This window comes from Pseudonaja textilis, chromosome 1 (assembly GCF_049901715.1).
Source record: "Pseudonaja textilis isolate UNSWEBS1 chromosome 1, rPseTex1.2, whole genome shotgun sequence".
NCBI classification, from domain to species: domain Eukaryota; kingdom Metazoa; phylum Chordata; class Lepidosauria; order Squamata; family Elapidae; genus Pseudonaja; species Pseudonaja textilis.
In genome coordinates this window covers 10,507,028-10,529,494 of record NC_141990.1, presented here as the reverse complement: position 1 = coordinate 10,529,494, position 22,467 = coordinate 10,507,028, and the positions used below count along the sequence as shown (strand labels likewise).

General features: G+C 41.6%; 1 protein-coding gene across 2 annotated transcripts in view; it reads left to right on the top strand.

Moving 5' to 3' along the window:
* The window catches only part of NF1 (neurofibromin 1), a 207,901-nt gene that overhangs the window by 73,882 nt on the left and 111,552 nt on the right, over nt 1-22,467 (top strand). The window contains exons 31-36 of one of the 2 annotated variants that reach the window (XM_026710277.2): nt 4,111-4,173; nt 8,329-8,487; nt 10,477-10,574; nt 11,435-11,581; nt 12,608-12,754; nt 13,577-13,687. In XM_026710277.2, coding sequence (XP_026566062.1) covers nt 4,111-4,173; nt 8,329-8,487; nt 10,477-10,574; nt 11,435-11,581; nt 12,608-12,754; nt 13,577-13,687 — 725 coding nt within the window. The remainder of the gene's footprint in view (nt 1-4,110; nt 4,174-8,328; nt 8,488-10,476; nt 10,575-11,434; nt 11,582-12,607; nt 12,755-13,576; nt 13,688-22,467) is intronic. The other variant, XM_026710278.2, reaches the window with a different exon arrangement.

The window sequence follows — 22,467 nt, the reverse complement described above, 5'->3', positions numbered from 1 at the left end:
TTCAACAAAAGATAAAATACAAAGAAACTGAAAAATAGGAATTAGAAAAGTTCAGAAAAAAAGCAAAATTAGTGTAGATAAAAGGCAATAGAAAAGGAATAACTTCCAATTTTCTTTGGTAACAGATTAAGCTGTATGGAAAATCAGCCATAAAACACAGTGTTTCCATTTGATCCAGTTTTGATCAAATCCCCAAAATTACACTTTCTTTCCATGTCTTGCAAAAAGTTCCAAAAATGATTTCCAAGGTACACAAGGTCTTTTCTTCAATCAGAGGAAACAATTTTGTCCATTCCATTAATTTCACCATCCATTCTTCCATTAGTAGGAATTTGTAGGCCTCTGTACCTCTGCGTGCAAAAGTCTCACTGCTGTTGTCATATATAAAAACAAAAATCCATGGTTTCTTGGACTACAGCTTTTCTGCATAGCTGGGCATGATGTTTGTGGTTCAGAAGCAGAGACTTAAAACAGGTGGGCTCTGCCTTTCATTCAGAGGGCACACAGCCATGGATGGTATTATAGGATTCTTCTGAGCACAATAACCCAGCACTGAAAGGAAGAGAACAAGACATGATATGCAGTACTTGGATGATAAATTGTGTCATCTCTCTTTTTCCCTTCCTCTACCCCATCCATCCTGGATATAGAGATAGTCCTCCGCTTTTCAACCACAACGGGACCCCAGATTTCTGTTACTAAAAGAGATGGTTGTCAAGTGAATTTTGCCCCATTTTATGACCTTTCTTGCCACAGCTGTTAAGTGAGTCACTGCAGTTCTTAAGCTAGTAACATGGTTGTTAAGTGAATCTGGCTCCCCAATTGGTTTTGATTATCATAAGGTTGCACAAGGTGATCACATGGCCCTGGGATACTGCAACCTTCATAAATAGGAATCTGAATTTTGATCACATGACCATGGGGATGCTGCAACAGTCATGTGGAAAAGTCATAAGTCACTTTGTTCAGTACCGTTACAACAGTCACTAAATGAAAGGTTGTAAATCCAGGACTATCTGTAATTGCTTCAGTTTGGCAAGATATCTGTCTGTAGGTCTGGAAAAACAAAGGAGCCCGAGCTTGTTCCCTCCACCACAGTCTCCAAATACTGAAACAGAACTTTGTGTAGGAGAAGGACTGGCAGATCCAGGGGAAAGGGTGGAAAGAGAGATCAGAATCACTACATGGTTGTCTAACTCTGACCCGGTGCGGTCAGTTGAGAAGGTTCCTGCGCATAGGCTTTTAACAACAAATCAGTGTAATTTAACCTTCACACGTAGCTAGCAAGAGCATTTAGACTTATATACCGCTTCATAGTCTTTTACAGCCCTCTCTAAGAATCAGCATATTTCCCCCAACAATCTGAGTCCTCATTTTGCCAACCTTGGATGGAAGGCTGAGTTAACCTTGAGCCTCGAGAGAAGTAGCCTGCGGTACTGCATTCTGGCCTTTTTGTACTTTACCCTTTGACAATGTCTTTTGGATGACAAGGGACCTGGGTACATAGCTAGATACACAACCCCATGATGCTGGATGACCTCGTGTAACACCTTCATACACAGATGTTGACTAAGAGAAACATTGAACTTTGCGGCATTCCAGAAAGTAGGGGCTTGAGTTAAATCTCTCCACTCCCATTCCAATACTGATTGGAACTGCCCTAAAAGAATGAGAACCACCACGATACCAGGCTTCCCACACCTCCTTCCCTGAGCTAGCCCCAAAGGATATCATCATTAATGGTATTAAGGATAGCTGGTAAGTCAAGAAATTTCAAGGCCTAAACTTGGTCTTGCCATAGGTCGTCAACAAGTGCAGCCAATGCAATCTCAGTCCTGAAACTTAATTGGAAGTAATTTGTGCTAATTAATAGAGGAAATGTGTTAACTCTAACAAAACTAAATGGAAAAGGCTTCTTGGATGAGAAGCGAAATGAAACGTCTTCAAGGAAAAACGAAGTCCACTTGCCTTTTGAAAAAGCACCTTTGGGACAACCATGACGGAGAATCACCATAAACAACTCCTTAACAGTTCCTATTATAGAGCTTTTCTTTTTTAATCACGTGGTAAAGTTGATGGATGTTCGCAACAATCCAGCAGCTCGTATGGTGTCGACTTGTTCCTTGTCTCCTTGTGCTAAAGACTCTTGAAATACCCTTGAGTCCTCAGTGGAGGATGAATTGATAAACAAATGCTCTTTGACCTGGATACTTCTTGAGAACACACAGGTGTGTTGAAAGGAATGAGTGATCCTCAAAGCCAGAAGTTTGAAGCTGATATTTTTCCTTATTTAGTCAGCACAGGCTTTTGACTCTAGCAAGTGCTCAAAGCAATTAACAGCATTTAAAAACAGAAGCAGAATGTTAAATTTAAAAGTGCACATTAAAATTAGTAATGTAAATTCTAAAGTCAACCAGGAGGTGCATTCTATAGGCAGAGAAAACATAGGTGTAGTTCCTCTTGGCAGACCTTTTGGTAGGGAGGACTTCTGTATGTCTTGAAAACAAGATTCTTTCCTACAAGGAGCGTGTTCCTCAGCCTTAAGCCAACTGAGGGCTTTGAAGATCGGTACCGATGATTTAAGTTGAGCTTCCTAAGCAGCATTACATTTTTTGTTATTTTGTACAACTGCAACTTCCAGTTTGTTTTCAAAAACATTTCCATAGAAGTCCCTGTTTCAGTATCTACAAAATTCAATGACCTGAGTGTACGGGTGTGGGAATAGAGCTACAAATAATAAAAATACAACTGATCGTTGAATTTTTTTTGGTGTGTGTAATGAGTCTATCTCCCAATCCTTGTCTGAATGCTGGAATAAAGATCATAATATCTGAAGATATGATAGGATCTGCATTCATTTTTTTTTGGCTTTGTACCGTACAATCTGTATGTATGAAATGGTATGAAAAATACACCGAAGCAGCCTTATTTATTAAGGTTAAAATAATGTCTCTCAAGGTTTGGAAAATACTTTGGGCTCACAGTCAGTTTTGTAACTGGTTGGAAAATGACTTCGGTAATCATCTTTTTTATTGTTGTTTATTACTCAGCTGAGCTTATTCTGCTGTCTCAGCGGATGTTTCAGTAAAAAACACTGCAGAACCATAACTCTTGGGCATCACACCATTTGAGATAGCTTGCCAAAGCCTGTTGCGCAACATTGTAAATGGATAGAAGAGAAGTAGCACCTTCACAAGCCTTTGCAATTTGGGGACATTAACCTTCACAGATAGTCCTCAACTTAAGGCCACAATTGAACCCCAGATTTATGTTGCTAAGCAAAACATTTGTTAAATGAACTTTGCCCCATTTTACAACCTTTCTTCCCAACATTTGTTAAGTGAAACACTGCAGTTGTTAAGTTTAAGAATGTGGTTGTTCGGTGAATCTGGCTTCCCTGTTGACTTTGCTTGTCAGATGGTCACAGAAGGGGATCACATGACCCCAGGACACTGCAGCCCTCATAATTATGAGTCAGTTGCCAAGCGTCAGGACTTTTGATCATGTGATCATGAGGATGCTGCTGTGGTCGTAAATGTGAAAAATGGTCATAAATCACTTTTTAGTGCCATTGTAACTTTGAAGGGTCACTAAATGAACTTGTAAATTGAGGACTACCTCTATTAAGATTTGTCTTTGGAGACCACTTCAGCATGAGTTTATAAAATGAAATCTATAAATGTACGTGGTACTGCTGTTTGGGAAAAGTAGATAAACCCACAAGAGACAGAATTAAATGTCACCGATCACTGTTAAGCTGGAAATGCTTTTTGGGAAGAATATATTTGATTTTTTGCTGGAACGTGTTCAGAACAATTCAGATCTTGTAAGTGCCTCATTAGCAAATGCTCTTTTTGAACTACTGTACTTAACCTAGCCAGAAATAGTAGAAATGATTGGAACGACATTTGCTTGCTTACTACTTGTGACTAGATGGTGGTCACCAACACGGAATAGAAGTTTCATCCAGCGCTAGTGTGCGCACTTCACTTTTTTTTTTGTTTCATTCTGTTACATTTGATTGTGTGATTTCATGTTCAGAACAACATTTTTCTTTTTGCTGTATGTGGTTGGTGCTGTGACTTGTTTGTGCTCATCTCTGTTCTGTAGGCAACTTGCCACTCTCTCCTGAATAAAGCTACCGTAAAAGAAAAAAAGGAAAACAAAAAAGCAGTAAGTTTTGGAGAAGTTTTATTAAGCCATTTCTTTCAAAGCACACAAACATCCTCTTCCCCACTTTCTGCTTTTGCTCTTTGTTCCCAAAACTCTTTCCTTCCAACCTTCTTTGACACTCATTGTCAAATCGTTCTACTAATTCTGGCACTAAAGACGCTTTTAAATTGAATTAACACTCCGTTGAAGTGATGGCTGGTTTAAAAAAAAAAAAAACCTGAATGTGCCTTTTTCTTTTTCCCTTCGGAAGGAAATCTCTGCCGCTCCACAACAGCTTTCCCTCTTTGCCAACAGTTGCATGCTAAGAAACTAAGGGAAAACTCAGAAATGAAAGACGAGGAGTGCGGTTGCCTTTGTATTAGTTGGACTGTCTAGGACAGGGGTCCCCAAACTTGGCAACTTTAAGACTTGTGGACTTCAACTCCCAGAATTCCTCAGCCAGCAGAGCTGACAATACTCTTATGCAAGGGTCTCCAACCTGAGGAATTCTGGCTGAGGAATTCTGGGAGTTGAAGTCCACAAGTCTTAAAGTTGCCAAGTTTGGAGACCTCTGGTCTGGGTGGGGGGGAGAGGAAAGCCCCTCCCTCCTCCACCTATCCTAAAGAGATCTCCGTATCCTTTCATTTTCCCTTGATGGCATTGAAGAAGCCTCTCAGGAAACCACAGGGGTTTTATAAAACTTATCAAAATGTGAGCAGCAGCATGTGGGGAGGGGAATGTTGATTTGGAAGTGTGTGTCAGATAAAGAGGACCTCGTTGTTGTGATGAGAGCTGTGTGGCTGCACAGTTAGTGCATGTTCATCTTTTCTAATGGAGCCAGTTTTCAAAGCTGGAAAGGAGTGAGGGAGAACACCGCAGTAATCAAAGCATGACTGTCAAATATGGTCAGTCCTCGACTTAAGAACACACAGGGACCAGAATTTTCATTGCTAAGCAAAGTAATTGTTAAGGCAGCCGTGCCCGATTTTATGATTTTTTTGCCACGGTTGTTAAGCGAATCGCTGCTGTTGTTAAATAAATCATGAAGTCATTGAGTGAATCTGGCTTCCTCTGTTGACTTTGCTTATTGGAAGCTCGGTGGGAGAGTCTCAGATGGCAGTGATGTGACCCTGGGATGCCACAACCATTATAAATGTTGGTTGTCAAGAGCCAAATTTTGTTCACTTGCCCATGGAGATGCTACAACTGTTGTAGTAAGTGCGAGGACCAGTTGCTTGTCATTTTGTTTAGTGCTGTCATAACTTTGAACAGTTGCTAAACGAACAGTTGTAAGTCGAGGGCCACCTATACTCGTTTCTTTTCTGCATCATTTTGGAGGTAGAGTAGGGAATATGGTTGCTAAATGGAGTGGAACTTACTGTCTAACTTTCCTTCCTTGGTCAAGCAAAGAGAAGTGGCCTGGGGTCTTTGCAGAGAGGCTGGTTTGCTTTGCCTGGATTTTTAAAGAGAGGTTGCTAAGCAAAATGATGACATTGTTTTCTCCATTTTAAAAATGTATTTTGTATTCCTTCTGCTGCCTAAATAAGATTAAACATTTGACTACATATGCGTTGAATATATGCAGATGGTCTGATAGTTTAAGAGTGCCTTGTTTTTGCAGTTTTGACCAAAGGAGATTTGTTGATTATGTGCCGTTCTCTTTGAGTAATAAAAGGGTCTCCCTTCTTCTCTGAGGGGTAGGTCAATGGCAGCTGAGTGGACCAGATCATCTATAAGAGCAGGGGTCCCCAACCTTGGCAACCTTAAGAATTGTGGACTTCAATTCCAGAAGGAATTGTGGGAGTTGAAGTTCACAGGTCTTAAAGTTGCCAAGATTGGAGACCCCTTCATAAAAGTATTGTCAGCTTCCTCCATTTCTCTCTCTCTCTCTTTCTCTTAAAAGTCTGGTATCTGATGAGATTTGAATATGTCACAAAGATGCTTTTTCAAAAGCCAACTGGATTTTGTTTGTTTTTCCTTGAAGACGTTTCACTTCTCATCCGAGAAACTTTTTCAGTTCAGTTCAGAGCTTCTTCAGTTCGGTTCTGAACTGAAGAAGCTTCTTGGATGAGATATGAGACATCTTCGAGGAAAATCAAAGTCCAGTTGCCTTTTGAAAAAGCACCTTTGGAACAACCATGACTTGGATGACTGAGAATCTCCATAGATGAGTGATGATATGGAAGATGCAACAGGAGTTTGGCTTTTGAGGAGTGTGGAAAGGGGCGCAACCACATGACCATCTGGATTCTTTGCATGGAGGAGGTTCCTCAATGCCACTTCTGGTAGGTCCTCATTAGTATCATGGATTCTGAGTCTGTTGATTCATTTTCTTCCTGTGGTTCTTCCTGTGCCCCAGTTCAGTCAGTCAAGGTAGGAAAAGTGTGTTGCCAATTTAGCCCATGTTGTTTGCTTGCCCAAATGTTCTCTGGGTTGTATAAGGTCCACAATTTGCCTTTTGACTTCTAGGTCAATTTTTACGGTGTGGGTCATCTTCTCTAACCCTTTATGAATTGTCAGGTCGTGGCCTAGAGATTCCCCCTTGCCGAAACATGCCAGTCCCTATTTTTAGGCCTTATTCTTTTCTGTCAAAACAAAGCTCTGTTCCCTAGCATCACACCCACCATTTGAAATTCCCAAGACTTTGGATAAGGGTTTTGAATTCTGTTTGAGTTATTGAGTTCATTTGTTCTCTGAATTAGGAGAGCAGTTCTACACTTTTATTAGATTTGAAGAATTCTCAGTCCAGCCGGACTTTGGATAGGAAATTACACAGAAAGCGTGCCACCTCGACTTTGGGCATGGAAAGAAATGCAGTGATAGATAGTAATGTGTCTACAGGACCTTCTTTGTCTGCGCTGAAATTGCAACTAATGCGGACTCTACATTCTTTGCATAAATTGCAACTAACATGGGCTATCCAATCTGCATAAAGTCTGTTTTTGCATAAGAATTCTTAATCTTGTTAGGATGTGTAGCAGATCCGAAGACCTTTAATGGGAATGGGATGGGGTAGGCTTTGATCCTGATTACTTACTTACAGGGACTCTTAGAAACTAAGATCAGAAACCAGAATCCTGTCCTAAGTGAGTAGCAAGTTCTTAAGCTTGAAGGACATTGATGCCTTTCCAAATCACCTTTGATTGGAATGGCTCTTTGAAACCCAAAGTGTTCAGGGCAGAAGAAAATAGTTTGAATATATTTGTTCTGATCCTTTCCCCTTCCCTCCTCATCCTTCTCTAAAGTAAAGCCACTCAGAGTCTCGCTGTATTAGCGGCATAGAAGTTTAATAAATTAATGGGGGGTCCTTGGTGTTCTCTGAGCTTGGTTGTTTTCTTGCAGATGTATCATTACCAAACTAAGTAACATCATAAATGGCTGATGATGTTACCTAGTTTGGTAATGAAACGTCTGCAAAAAAACAACAACCAAGTTCTGAGAGCACCAAAGACCCCTCTTTTTAATCGTGAGTTACAAATATTGGGAGAGAGAGAGAGAGAGAGAGAGAGAGAGAGAGAGAGAGACAGACAGACAGACAGACAGATATATTTTCTTGCCTGTATAGTAAATGCAGTTATTCTCCTACACGAGTGAGTACCATTTTGTGTGGCTATTTTTTTTCCACAGAGGTTATGTATGATTTTTCAAATGAATGGATGATTTCCATTCATGTTTTATGGAAAGTTGTTGCTATGAGAATCATTCTCTGGTGCATTAATTGTTATGAACTGAATGAGTGAATCAATTGGGTTATATTATTGATTTTTTTAAATCAGAATTTTTTAAATGTTGGGCTCAATATAGAGTAAACTCTTTTGTTCCTAATTAGTATATTTTGAAATATCTTTTTAGTTTTATTTTAGGAGATATAAATTGCTCACACGCTGGCTTCACAGTAAGATGTTTGTCTGTATGAAAGTGAATGTAACCCCTGTTGTTAAATCATGCCTTCTCTATACTATTTTCAATAACTCTTTCTTCATTTCCTCCTTATAACAATTTGGCTCTTGCCTCTGGAACCTGCTTAACATAGAAACCATTTGGTTACTTGTCTAGTGTCATTCTGAAACAATGACATGTAAGGGAGAGATGGATCAAGTGTTCTCCTCTATTGAACTAGCTTTTTATCCTACATTTAAATGATGGCTTTCTTAATTTCCATCCTGTGCTGTTTAGGTGGTCAGCCAGCGGTTTCCTCAGAACAGCATTGGAGCGGTTGGGAGTGCCATGTTCTTGAGATTCATTAATCCAGCTATTGTGTCCCCATATGAAGCTGGTATATTGGATAAGAAGCCTCCACCAAGAATCGAAAGGGGTCTGAAGTTAATGTCAAAGGTGAGAAGCAGTGTCTCTTTTATGCTGGATGGGAGGGAATAGCGGGGAAGTGATGGTGGTGGAACTGGGCATCTTGTTTTTATGGAAGGGCTAAAAGAGCTCAAGAGATGGCAATCTGCTTGTGGCTCTGAGGATTTGGATGTGATTCTTGAAGCCCTTCCAAACGTTGACACAGAGTGTAATTGTAATAGGTAGCAGAGGTGAAAAATTATTAAATATAGGAATGATTATGTTATATATTGTTATATAAACAATAGTTAATTCAACAGAAATTAAATTCAAATATAGTTTGCCACAAGCTTGAGGTTTGGATTGCAGGTAGTCTTCAGGTTATGACTGTCAACTAAGTATCTATTCAAAGTTATGATGGCACTGAACGATGGGGACTTACAACTGGCCCTTGAAGTTTTGGCCATCGCAACATCCTTTGGTCACATGATCATCATTTACAGCCTTCCCTGTTGGCTTCTCATCAGCAAAGTCAGTGGGGAAGCTGGTAGGAAACTGTTAATTGTTCCTTGTGGTCCCTCCCACCACTTTTTCTCCCAAGGAGCCATGGGGATCTCATACTCCATAGTACCTGTCCATGCCACCTAGTTGTACACCCTCCGTAGCATCAGCCTGCAGTACCTGCCTACCTACTGTAGCAGCACTCCTTAAGCGGTGTACAGAGTCAGCATATTGCTCCCAACAATCTGGGTCCTCATTTTACCAACCATGGAAGGTTATAAAGCTGAGTCAACCTTGAGCCAGCCAGGCACAAACTCCTGGCATTGGGCAGAGTCAGCTTGCAATGCTGCATTATAACCACTGTGCCACCACGGCTCCTGCTTGAACTTTATAGGACTTGCCCACAGTACCCACCCACCTGTAGTTCTTGTCTGTTAGCTTGCTTGCCCTTGGTGCAGTTTCAGTACCTCTTCCCATCTTGCGGTCACATGAGGTCCTTGCCTAACAATGACAAAAGGGACTGCAGAGATTGCCATCACAAAATGTTCCATTCCAATGATATTATATTTTACAACCACCTCGCTTAGGGATGGAAATCCTTGTCCCAATTGCTGTCATAACCCGAGGATTACCTTTACAACCCTGGTATGCACTGAAGTATACTTCTTTGCTCAAATAAAACACTCCAATTTTAAGACCCGCCTGCATACTCAAACCTTCGCCAATCTAGTGCAGACTCCGTTGTGTAGAACTTTCCCTTAAGCAGTTGGTTGTCTTCCCTGCTGACAAGTGATGCTGGGAGTCCAGTACGTGAGATAAGCATCAGATTGGGGAAGGCTGCTTTTAACTACTAGTGAATTTATTCCTAGCCTGAAGACGTTTTAGAGCAGTGGTCCCCAACCTTTTTTGTGCCGCGGCCCGGTACCGGCATCACAAAATCATCCGCGGCCCGGTACCGGCATCAGCACGCATGGCAAGGCTAGCCGAGCGACCGTCCAGCCAGTCGTCCCCCGCTTCTCCCCGCCACCTTCAACTCCTCCTTTGTACCTGTGTCGATGGGCTTCGGGACGGCTTCAGGATGGTCGCTCGGCTCACCTTGCCATGCGTGCTGAAAGAATCCTTGCGCCTTAGTTTTGTTCGAAGCCGTTCCCCCGATGAAACTAAGGCGCGAGGATTCTTTCAGCACCCAAACGCCACTTTCTACCCAGAAAAGCTCACCGGAAGCACTTTTTCATCAAAACAAGATGGCGGCGCCCAGCAAACCGGTGGCCCGGTAGAAATTGTTCCCCGGACCGGTCCCGGTCCCCGGACCGGTGGTTGGGGACCCCTGTTTTAGAGGAAATGGGCATTTGATGGAATTTCACTGTAAGCCAACACATTACATTACATGCCAACGCATTACATTACATTACATTCATACTACCAAATATCTTAGATTAGAACAAATCTTCTACAATACTTGGCATGTAATTCTAGGAAGGAAACTTCTTCAAATGTGGTTTGCATGACTCACTCACTCGGTTGGTCTCTTTTGCTCAGGTACTTCAGAGCATCGCTAACCATGTCTTGTTTACAAAGGAGGAGCACATGCGGCCTTTTAACGACTTTGTGAAAAGCAACTTTGATGCTGCAAGAAGGTAAGCCAGTAAGAGTGTTTTGATTTTTTTTGAAGCAAGTTTTGCCTCTCCAGTTTTTCAAGCCAGAGTTAGAGAGCATAGGCTAGAGGCAGGTAATGAGTCCCAGCATACACCACTTGAATACAAACTGAGATTGACAAAATCACCACCAGCCCAGAGCAAAGGACAGCTTTACTTGGAACAGCTTCCATCTTAGGAGGATACCTTTAATACCATCAAATAATACCTGCCTCTCCCAGGGTCTTTGGGAAGGACTCGATAGGCAAATAAAAATGCCAAATCCACTCTAAACATCTAGCTGACAGTGCAACCAACCATTATAATAATAAATAGACCCAAAAGATAGGTGGACGATCTAGTCTACAGAATTCTTTAGCTGTGATAGGTTTAAAGGAAGATTTCAAACATCGGTGAAGAGGGAAAATTCTTCTCAGTGCTATTGGTCAATGGGATATCCAGGTGGCCCTAAAATTAGATGCATGGAAAGAACTACTGTGTTGGAGAGCTTTACCTTCAGAGCTTTCTTATGTGCTTCCTGGAGATATCTGTAGTGTTGTTGTTTTTTTTAGGAAACACGATAATGATTAATAGATGAATATTTTGGTCTAACACAGGTGCTTTTACATGATTCAAAAATGGTATAGGGTCTCTGCTTGAGCAGAGGAATGGACTAAATCTTCCAGGTCCCTTCCAACTCTGTTGTTCTGTTAAAAAGAAGTTAGATTTGTTAGTGCACATTTATTAACTTCTGTTGGAAAGTTCTTGATGCTGAAGCCAATTTGAGTCCTCGTCATCCATATCCGCATTTTTTTGCAGATGCTTTGATAAGAAAGGGCACAATATCTTCTCTTTCCATATAGGTTTTTCCTTGACATTGCCTCAGATTGTCCAGCTAGTGATACAGTCAATCACAGCCTCTCTTTCATCAGTGATGGCAATGTGCTTGCACTACATCGTTTGCTGTGGAACAATCAAGAGAAGATCGGGCAGTACCTTTCCAGCAACAGGTAATAGTACCTGACTAGGGGTAAAAAGGCCGAGAAATAGCAACAGCACTTAGACCTCTATACTGCTTCAAAAGCGCCTTACAGCCCTCTCTAAGCAGTTTACAGAATCAGCCGCTTGCCCCCAACAGTTTGGGCCCTCATTTTATTGACCTCGGAAGGATGGAAGGCTGAGTTAACCTTGAGCCTGGTGAGATTCGAATTGCCGAACTGCAAGCAGCCAGAAGTCAGCAGAATTAGCCTGCAGTGACACAGTACTGTTAAAATGTAAATGAATATGTATTTTTGAAATTAATAAAATAATAATAATAAAAAAGAATATGTACAACTAAAATGCCCTATATCATCTTGAGAAATAATTATATATATACTTACAAAGTGCTAAACTGGAAGCCTCCCCGGGCCATTTCCTTACAAGATGGGAGGCAAACAAATTCAATTAATTACCCAATAGTATTGAGCATAGAGTGGACCCAAAGTGTAGATAAGATGGAGTAGATTGTACCTTGTGGGAGGTTTGAGAATCTTAAACTGGGAGGGAGAACATTTGCTTATTTGCTATAAAAATGTAACATGGAATAGGACTTAGTTGTTCCTACACATCAATAAATCTTGGAATGGAGAAGGAAGAGTTGCCATTTAATACAAAAGATGTGGCCTTTAGGTGTAGTGAACAAGCAGGCTTTTAGTGTTTTTTTAAATTATATAAATAGCATTTTTCATGCTGTGTTTTTTAGTCTTAGCAACTTTTAAGATATGTGGACTTTAACTCCCAGAACTCCATGCTGGTTGGGGAATTCTAGGAGTTGAAATCCACACAACTTAAAAATTCTAAGACTGAGAAACCATGACTTACCGTATAAGGTAGTCCTAGACATACGATTGTGTCAACCCCCATCCCACCCAAAAAAATATTGTTACAAGTCAAGGATTACCTTTTTAACATGAAGTTGTCTATAGCAACTTGCAGTTTGAAAAACATTATATCCCTCAAGCTTCTTATATCCCTAAATTATGATCATCCTCTAGGGACCATAAGGCTGTTGGAAGGCGACCATTTGACAAGATGGCAACTTTGCTTGCATACCTGGGTCCTCCTGAGCACAAGCCGGTGGCAGACACACAGTGGTCCAGTATAAACCTCACTAGTTCCAAGTTTGAAGAATTTATGACAAGGTAAATGAATCCAAATGTTTGCTGGCCTGTTGTGAACTCTTGAGGGATGCCCAAAGTATTTCCTCCCAGATGTTAAATTCGAACTCTCAACAGCCAAGGCTCCCATAACGCAAATGGATATAAATGGATGCAATTAATGTCTTTTATAGATTCAACATATTAACCTATTCTTCTCTCCTTGAACGCTATATTAAACTGAAAATCTATTGTGATTTTATTTAGATTCTTAACCATTAAGTGGGAAGCCAGCAAGCATCTTTAATTCCAAGGATCCTTTGGGAATCAGGCCCTAGCAGAATTCTTAGAAAGCAGAAAAGGGTAATGGGCTGCAACCAGGATTTTGGGGGGCGGGGGAGGGAGAGGAAGGGTGCATCTTGGAAAACTAGAGTGGCGAGAAGCAGCATTAGCAGAAGCCTTCTGATCTGTGAGGGCAAGACAAGAAACGAAGGAGGAAAACTAATCGAGAGAAGCAACCTAGAATTAAGGAGATATTTCCCGACAGTGAGAACAATTAATCAGTGAAACGACTTGTCTCCAGAAGTTGTGGGTGTTCCAAACATTGGGGGGTTTTGAAGAAGAGATTGGGCAGCCATTTTGTCTGAAGTGCTATAGGGTTTCCCGCCTGAATAAGGAGTTGGACTAGAAGGCCTCTAAGGTCCCTTCCAACTCTGCTATGCTGTGCTTGCCGTGGGTGCCATATTGTGGGATCTTCAGTGACTTGTAATTCCAAATAGATCCACTAGCCACAAAATTTAGGGAATGTCTGATAACGGTCACAACCAGGATAAATTGCTGCTTTCCTGCCTATATTTGTGTCCTTAGGCACCAGGTACACGAGAAAGAAGAGTTCAAAGCCTTGAAAACCCTCAACATTTTTTACCAAGCTGGGACGACAAAAGCTGGCAACCCTGTCTTCTACTACATTGCTCGCCGGTAAGACAGTTTTCTCTTCCTCCTTAAACCAGACCCCTGAGAATTGGTGAGATTTGCAGTCCCAGTTTTGGTTTCGTTTTGAACAGGGACGTTTGATTTGCCATTTGGTGGTGTTTTCTTCGTACTCTGAAAGGGTTAGCCAGAGATGGTGGACATAATGGTAATCCTCGACTCAACAGCCATTCATTTAGCAACCTGTTTGAATTTGTAGCGACACTGAAAAAAAGCGACTTATAAATGGTCTTCGTATTTGTGAGCATACCCCATGGGTCACATGATCAAAATTTGAGGGGCTTGTCAACCATCCTGTGTTTAGAATGGCTGCAGAATCCCAGGGTCGTGTGATCGCGATTTGCAACTTTTCTGGCCCCTTCCAACAAGCAAAGTCAAATGGGGGAAGCTGTTTTCACTTAACAATCACATGATTCTCTTAACAACTGGAAGGATTCTTTCTTTTTCTTTTTTTGGCAAAAAAAAAAAAAATTGGGCACAACTCACTTAATAACCTCTTTGCTTAGCAATGAAAATTCTGGTCCAGATTGTGGTCATAAGTCGAGGACTCCCAATATGTTTGTACACAAAAGTGCCCCGTCAAGTGTTTGTAATATTGGCCGTGAGGGACAAGGTTTGACATTATCCGGTAGTTGTTTTGCCCAAGCGCATATTTTGTTTGAGGGATTCTCCATGTCTGCGGCGGGGCAGTAAATTTCTTTCAAAACAACAACATATGCCCCTTAGATCAGCTGCCCCCAATCTTTGGGGCATCAGGAACCGGTTCCATGGAGGGAGGTTTTTCTGCAGATCAGAGGGGGTGCGGTTTCGCGTGCTGCCTGCATCCCACAGATGGGGCTTCGTTTGTTTATGCAGACTGGCTGCTGGCATGCTGTGGACTGGTTAGATCAGGGGTTGCCAAGCTTTTGGACCTCAGGGACCACCAAACTCATAATTTTAAATCCCACGGACCAGAGACCCTGGGAAAATCCCCCAAAAAGTCTGCAGGAAAATTCCCCACCCCGTTTTCCTACCGCTCAATCATTCTTTATTTGGGATCTCAGGATACCATCTCCAGCTCCGTTCTCAGGGGGAGAGAGAGATTTTTGGCTTCATGCAAGGAAAGTAGCAGAAGGCTTTCTTTCTCTCCCCCAAACTCTGCCAGAAATTAGTCTCTATGAGACTTGTCGAGCCAGCGCAGCCTCTGGGAGCAGGATGCCTTGCAGAGTCCCAAAGACTCATTTCTGGAGGAGCTTGGAGGAGAGAAAGACTTTTGCTGCTTTCCTCGCGTGCTGCCAAAAGCAGAAGGAAGAAGCAGCCTGGCGGCTAGGCCAGGCGACTGGGGCAAGTTATCCCCCTCCGCCCTTTCCCCTCTTCCCTCACTACCTTGTGTTGTTCGCAATGCAAGTGACACAAGCCTTGTGTTCCTACAGATCATGTGGGTGGCACAGCCTTGTGTTCCCATGCAGTCTGGATTAATTGCTTTGGGGAGGGGGTGCTCTGGGGGTGACATTTCTCTGCGGACCACCAAAATTTTGTCGCGGACCACCAGTGGTCCTCGGCCCACTGGTTGACAACCACTGGGTTAGATTGTACAGGTAGACCTTGACTTACAAAAGTTCATTTAGTGACCGTTCAGAGTTACAACAGCACTCAAAAAAGTGACTTTTGACCTTTCTTCACAGTTATGACCTTTGCAGCATCCCCATGAAATTCAGCTGCTTGGCAACTGGTCATCAAAATTCAGCCGCTTGGCAACTGGTTCATACTTATGACCATTGCTGTGTCCCGAGGTCATGTGATCCCCTCCTGGCAAGCAAAGTCAAGGGGAAGCCAGATTCACTTAACAACCGGGTTACTAACTTATCAACTGCAGTGAGTCACTTAACCACTGAGGCAAGAAAGGCCGTAAAATGGGGCTAAATTCACTTAACAAATGTCTTACTTAGCAGCAGAAATTTTGGGCTCAATTGTGGTCGTAAGTTGAGGACTACTTGTACTTTTTGTGATGAAAGGTACACATAATATCTGGAGCGAGGGGAAAACCTAACTGCTTTGGTGGCGGTAAAATTTTTAAAAAAATTATCAGTGTCAAAACCAGTTTTATTTTCAGGTAGCCCTCACTTAATGATCGGTTGCTTGTTTGAAGTTACAGCAGATCCTTCTTCTTTTTCCCCCTCTTTCATTCCAAGAATGAAACTTTGATTTTGGATTTTACTGAGTAGATTGATAGACCTATACAGAAACGACTGGTTCATATTATTATGAAAAAGCAAAAAGTTGTGATTTGATGTCAATTTCTGAATTTCTGTATGGCTAAATGCTGAGGAGAAGAGAAGCAGCTTCTTACTGATTCGTATCGTTTCTGTTTCTTGGCCAACTGAAACCCGCCCCCGGCTGCCTCCCCATCCCGCTGCTCCCAGGAGTCCCCAAGCGACCCGTTTTGGATGCAGGTAAATGCAGGGCACAGGCGAAGGCTTGGTGAGGGTGAAAAACGGGCCTCCCAGAAGTTCGAGAAGGCCGGAAATGGGCCCCTTTCTGGCTTCCAGAGAGCCTTCGGAGCCATTTTCGCCTTCCTGGAGGCTCGAAGAAAGCCCCCAGAGCCCAAAAATGCCCCCTCTCCCCCGCCGTGGTGCAGGAGGCCGACTAGGCCACGCCCACCATGGCCATCCCTGGATGCACTTCCCCCATCCCTCTCTTCCCAGAGGTCATCTAAAAACGCAACCAGTGCTGTTTCCCTTTCATACCTTGGCCTGAAATCCAACTGAAAAGGGCCCACATAATACAGAATAACAGAGTTAGAAGGGATCTAGGATATCTAGTCCACCCCTTGCTCAAGCAGGAGGCCTCCCCATCCCATTCCGACAAATGGCTGTCCAATCTCTTCTTTAACGTCTCCCGTGATGTGGAATACTCCATCTTGTGAAGGCAAACCATTCCATGGATTAATAGTGTCAATAGTAACTAGAGGAAGGGTGGTTATGTATAACCTTTCCTAGAATGGTTGGCTCTTTACAATAGCAGGCTAACCCTTGCCCAGAATAAGATGAATGAGGAATGGAACATCAAAAGTTTTTTTTTTTTTTTAGATTTGTGGTTTCATGGTGAGAACAAAGAAACAGTGGTTATTTTCCAAAAGCATCAGTAGCTATGGCATCATTTGTCTCCAAAGCAGATGGCAATGCAGCGGGTGAAATCTGTCTAGAAGATTAGGCCGTCTTTCTTCTATTTCATATCTTTGCAGGGATCCTTTAGTTTCACTTTCATCTAGACAACCAGACTTCAACAATTTTTTAATTTTTTTGTTTAAAAAAGATAATGTTTAATGGCTGAATTTACAAATCACAATACAGGTGGTCTTCGACTTACGACCACAATTGAGCCCAAAGTTTCCATCATTAAGTGAGACATTTCTTAAGTGAGTTTTGTCCCATTTTACAACATTTCTTGTCACAGCTATTAAGCTAGTAACCCGGTTGTTAAGTGAATGTGGCTTTCCCATCGACTTTGCTTGCCAGAAGGTCACGAAAGGTGAGCCTGGGACATAGCAACCATCATAACGAACTAGTTGCCAAACATCTAAATTTTGAAAATGTGACCATTGGGATCCTGCAAAGGTTGTTACCGTGAAAAATGGTCACAAGTCACTTTTTTCAGTTCTGTTGTAACTTTGAATGGTCACTAAGTGAACTGTTGTAAATTGAGGGACTACCTGTAAACTAGGACAAAATGGGGTGATTTGTGTTCAGTATGTTGTAGAAATGCAGCCATTGCCGTAGCGTGTTGTGTGAACTGAGCTGTAAGCATTAAGACATCATATGATTTACTTTTTGGCTTGTTGCAGAGATATAGCAAAAGGTTCAGTGTTGTGTGAATAAGCCAGCCCCGATCTAAACAAACTTTAAGAAAGCATTTCCTGAAATGCTGTAATTGAAAAATTAATCAGGTGGCTGAAGAAGGAAACCTGAGACATGCTATATGTGAAACCATAGATATAATTCATATTATGGTATTAAAAGATAAGGTTTGTAGTCCTTTGCTTTGTTGATACTGATATTATGAAAACTACTCCCCACAGAATTAAATCACAAGAAATTTGAATTTTGTGGAGGTCGATAAGGCAACTGGTATGGCAAAAAGATATTGACAGATTTTCTAGTTGCTTTCTTTGGAAGTACAGATGATTTTTGACTAACTATCTGCAGGAAGTTACGACTGACCTGAAAAAGGGAACATTACCTGGATTTGAAGTTCCCATGGTCAGGTCTCCTCTGCGGTCATTTAACCAAACTGTAGGAATTCAGTAATAGAGTCACATTCATGACTACTTGCAGTGTTCCATGGTCATATGACCATGTTCTTCAATGTTTTTGCTGAAAACTGGCATTTACTTCATATTTCTGACAAAATTGCCCCACAATATTATCTTAACCACCACTGCAGTTTAGACACCTGGGGACTGAGAGCTCTATTCTTGCCTTAGGTTAGGCCAGTCAACAGGAGACACCAAGTTCTAGTTCTGCCTTAAACATGAAAACTAGCTCGGTGACTTTAGGCCAGTTATTCTTTCTCGGCCAGATCCACCTCACAGGGTGGTTGTTGTGGAGAAAATAGGTGGCGGGAGGAGTATGTTCATTATCTTGAATTATTTGTAAAAATAATAAGGGTGAGGAATAAATTTAATGAATAAGCCATTTGATAGTTGGTTGGTTTTTGACTGCACTAATGTATATGCCATTGTATATTTATTTACTTATTTAATTGTTTCTCCTCTTCTGGCTTTTATGCCTAAGGTAGGACTAGAATTCCCAATCTCTTGATTTCTAGACTAGCACCTTAACCGCTACATCAAACTGTCTAATAGAAACCATTATACGCCATAGTAGATAACAAATTATGGTTTATAGCTTATTCAGTAAGCCACGAATAGAGCAAATCATGGTCTAGCCCTAGAGCAAAACATCTGACTCCAGCCTTTACCAAAATCACTTTTCAGAAATGCTGAAAATGAAGTTACTTCTACACTGCCTACAATGATGCAATGCACAATCAGGGTTAGTCCTTCTCAACAAAGAAGCACAGATGCTTTCCCAATGTGGCCACCAGAGGGGGCATGAGCACCGTGGGCTCCTTCGTTAGTGTTGGCTCCTGCTCCTCCCTCCATTTAGGATGACATGTAACTTGTGATTTAATGTTTAGAACTTCTTCATATTTCTTCCTTCAGTGTTTCCTTTAAAGAATTGCTTTTGCTAGTTCCTATAGCACTTTTGTAGCTACCTGTTTATTGGATTGCATTTAGTTTAAAGGGGGCTTCTGTTTTTTAGGATTTGTAAGTGAGCAATGTTACTCAAATCCATCTTTTGGGTTAAATCTGTCCCTGGAATTGAGCAGTCAGGAAATGTAGATGGATGGATGGATGGAGATGGAGGGATGGGGATGGATGGATGGATGGATGGATGGATGGATGGATAGATAGATAGATAGATAGATAGATAGGGCAACCAAAAAAGAAAAGAAGGGAAGGAGGAAGGAAGGAAGGAAGGAAGGAGGGAGGGAGAGAGAGAAAGAGAGAGGAAAAAAAAAGTTAGATAAGAGAGTCTAGAAGCATAGACAGATTGACAAAAAAAGTAGTACTACCCAAATCAGTGAATTCTAGCTCCATTGGTTTTGCTCACTTGGAACTCCCAAGAATTGTAATCTGGGCATCAGCAGAAAGTTAGCCTCTGTCCTTTTGCTGTTGTTCAGTAATTAAGAACTGCGGCTTTGTAAAAAAAACAATGACCCTGGCCTCACTTTCTTTTACAACAGTTGTCCTTATGGACAGTGAACATGTATTTCCCTATCATTCAAGGATGCACCTGAAACCTAAGCATGAAAAGTAATATGAAGGCTGAACCTTTGTTGTCATAGCATATACTTTTCTGCTCCAGCTGAATTTGGGTGGGGGGGGCGGGGGAGTTGATTTAGCCATAGTTGTGTTAGTAAGCTTCCCAAAGTGTGTCTCTCTTGCTGAAGCTGGTAAAAGTCCTGTACAGTAAAAGTCCAGTACATTTACATTATTGACATGTACATGTACTGTATTGTACATGTCCCTTGCATGTAACAATTAAGTTCTGTTTTTGTTGTGCACTTATCCTTTGGAGGGCATGATTTCAGCAGTCAGGAGGTTCACTTGCCGTCTTAAGGGCTACGTGCTACTTTTTCCATCGCCGTAGGCGGAAGCATTGTTTAGTTTAATGTTATCAGGGTTACAGTCTCTGAGTTTTGAAGGTTTCCTGCTATTGTTCAGAAACTGGCACTTGCGTTCCCCGTTCCCTGGTCATCATCCTTCCAACTGCAGGTCACCTAAATGTTATCGGGCTTTGGTCTCCTGAGTTGGACTGAGTTCTGATAAAATGGAGCCTCTGGTGGCGGCTTTCCAGGACAATCTGTTAAGCACCACTTTCTGTTTGAAGCCTGTAAGTCAGATGTTTTGGTTCCCTAGGAGAGTGAGGGAAAACACATTTTATTATTATTTGTTTATCACAGGCATGTCCAACCTGTTGTGTGCGGGCTGCATGCAGCCCTGGACGGCTAGTAATGCAGCCCCACAAGATAAATAGAGGATGTTTGTTATTTACGTACATTAGCTATATGGTAATACAGATAGTCCACGACTTACAACAGTTCATTTAGTGACTGTTCAGTTACAACGGCACTGAAAAAGTGAGTTATGACTGTTTTTACACTTACGACCGTTGCAGCATCCCTATAGTCAAGCGATCAAAGTTTAGACACTTGTCAACTGACTCATATTTATAACGGTTGCAGTGTCCCGGGGTCACATGATCCCCTTTTGAGATCTTCCAACAAGCAAAATCAAACAGGGAAGCCAGATTCACTGAACTATGTCACCGACTTGACAACTTCAGTGATTTACTTAACAATTGTGGCAAGAAAGGTCGTAAATAGGGCAAAATTCACTTAACGAATTGCTCACTTAGCAACAGAAATGTTGGGCTCAATTGTGGTCTTAAGTCGAGGACTAGCTGTATTTTATATACAGCCCAGGAGAGTTTCTCTTCACTGAGTGTGGCCCAGGCAAGCCAAAAGATTGGACACCTATGGTTTAACAGAACAATGAGCTTGGATTATCTTGGCGACTGTTAAAAGTATGTTCCGTTAACCCTCTGAGGAGGAGAAAGCTATTTAAAGATACATTTGCACTAAATCACCAAGGAAGTCAAAAGAATTTGAAAAGTTTTGTTGTTGGCATGGTTTAGAACTGGCAAGCAAGCCATCACATTTTTTGAAGTCCCTCGTGTTAGAAAACAAGACTAACAGACAGCCATTTCCTCCCTGATATTGTTCCATCTGTGTTGAGCCAGACTTTCCCAGCGCTAAGATTTCAAACAGTTGCAAAAGAAACAACTAATAGAACCATCCCATTTCTCTGGTGCAGTTAGTCCTTGATTTATGACCACGGTTGAGCCCCAAATGTCTGTTGTTAAGTGAGACATTCGTTAAGTGAATTTTGCCCCAATTTCCCATCTCTCTTGTTCACAGTTGTATGGTGACTCACTGCAGTCAGTAAGCTAGTAACATGGTTGTTAAGTGAATCTGGCTTCCCAGTTGATTTTGCCTGACTGAAGATCACAAAATGTGATCACATGACCCCGGGAAACTTCAACCGTCATCAATATGAGTCATTTGTCAAACGCCTGAATTTTGATCACATGACCACAGGGATGCCGCAGTGGTTGGAAGTATGAAAACAGGTCATAAGTCCCTTTTTAAAGTGCGGTTGTTACTTTGAACGGTCACTGAATGAATTGCTGTAAGTTGAGGACCGTCTGTATTAAGCTTCTGTTTGCCTTGCCAGTTCCAGGCTGAAGACATGCCCCATCGCCTCTTCATTATCCTTCACAATCATCTATGAAGGAAAAGATACTGAGTTCTTGTCACCTGGCTCTTTAGGGATATAAAATGGGTTTTTGATTTTGCTTTGGTTGTATTTCTCTTCCTTTTTAAATATCTTTTTAAATCCCAACTTTATTACTTTTTAATAAGCAACTCAAGGCAGCAAACCCTTCGAGCTGAGCTGAGTGATTGGCCCAAAGTCACCAAACAGACTGTCATCCTTAAGGTGGGACTAGAACTCTCCGTCTCCTGGTTTCTAGCATGGTATCTCCTTCCCCACCCAGACCAAACAGGTTCCTTTGCTCTGTTTTCAACTCCTATTGCCCTTATTTATTAATGTACATCTTTTTTTGTGGCGAAAAATGTGTGGGACACTCCTTGAAGACCACGGCAGTTAAACGATTACCCAGGGAATAATCTCACTAAATGTGAAGAATATTTTATGTTAGGGAAGGACAGTTTGTTTTCTACTCTCTATAAACTTCAAACAGTGGCTGTCCTCTTAGTAAAGTTGAACGGTATGTAAAAGTAGAGGCTTACTTCTTTAGGGAGAAGCTGAAGGGAGGTCCAGTTTTAGGTGTTTTCTCCAGCCTGATTTAATCATGTTCTAAACCATGCAAGTAAATTGCTCTATTTAGCAGAAAAATGAAAGGGTGGGTAGGGAAAAGTTTGTCTCTGATTTTGAGCTGTGGTTTGTTTATGGTTAATGCCACCTTGGATATTATAGGTTTTCCTACAGAGAATGTTTGTGAAAGGAGGACAAAAGAAAAAAAAACACACACGCACAAAAAGCAATGTGTCCAAAAAATTAAAAAGCCTGAGAGTACATGGAAATAAGTATAGTCAATCAACATAGAAAAAAAAAATGCAGTATTAAATGTTGCACAGAT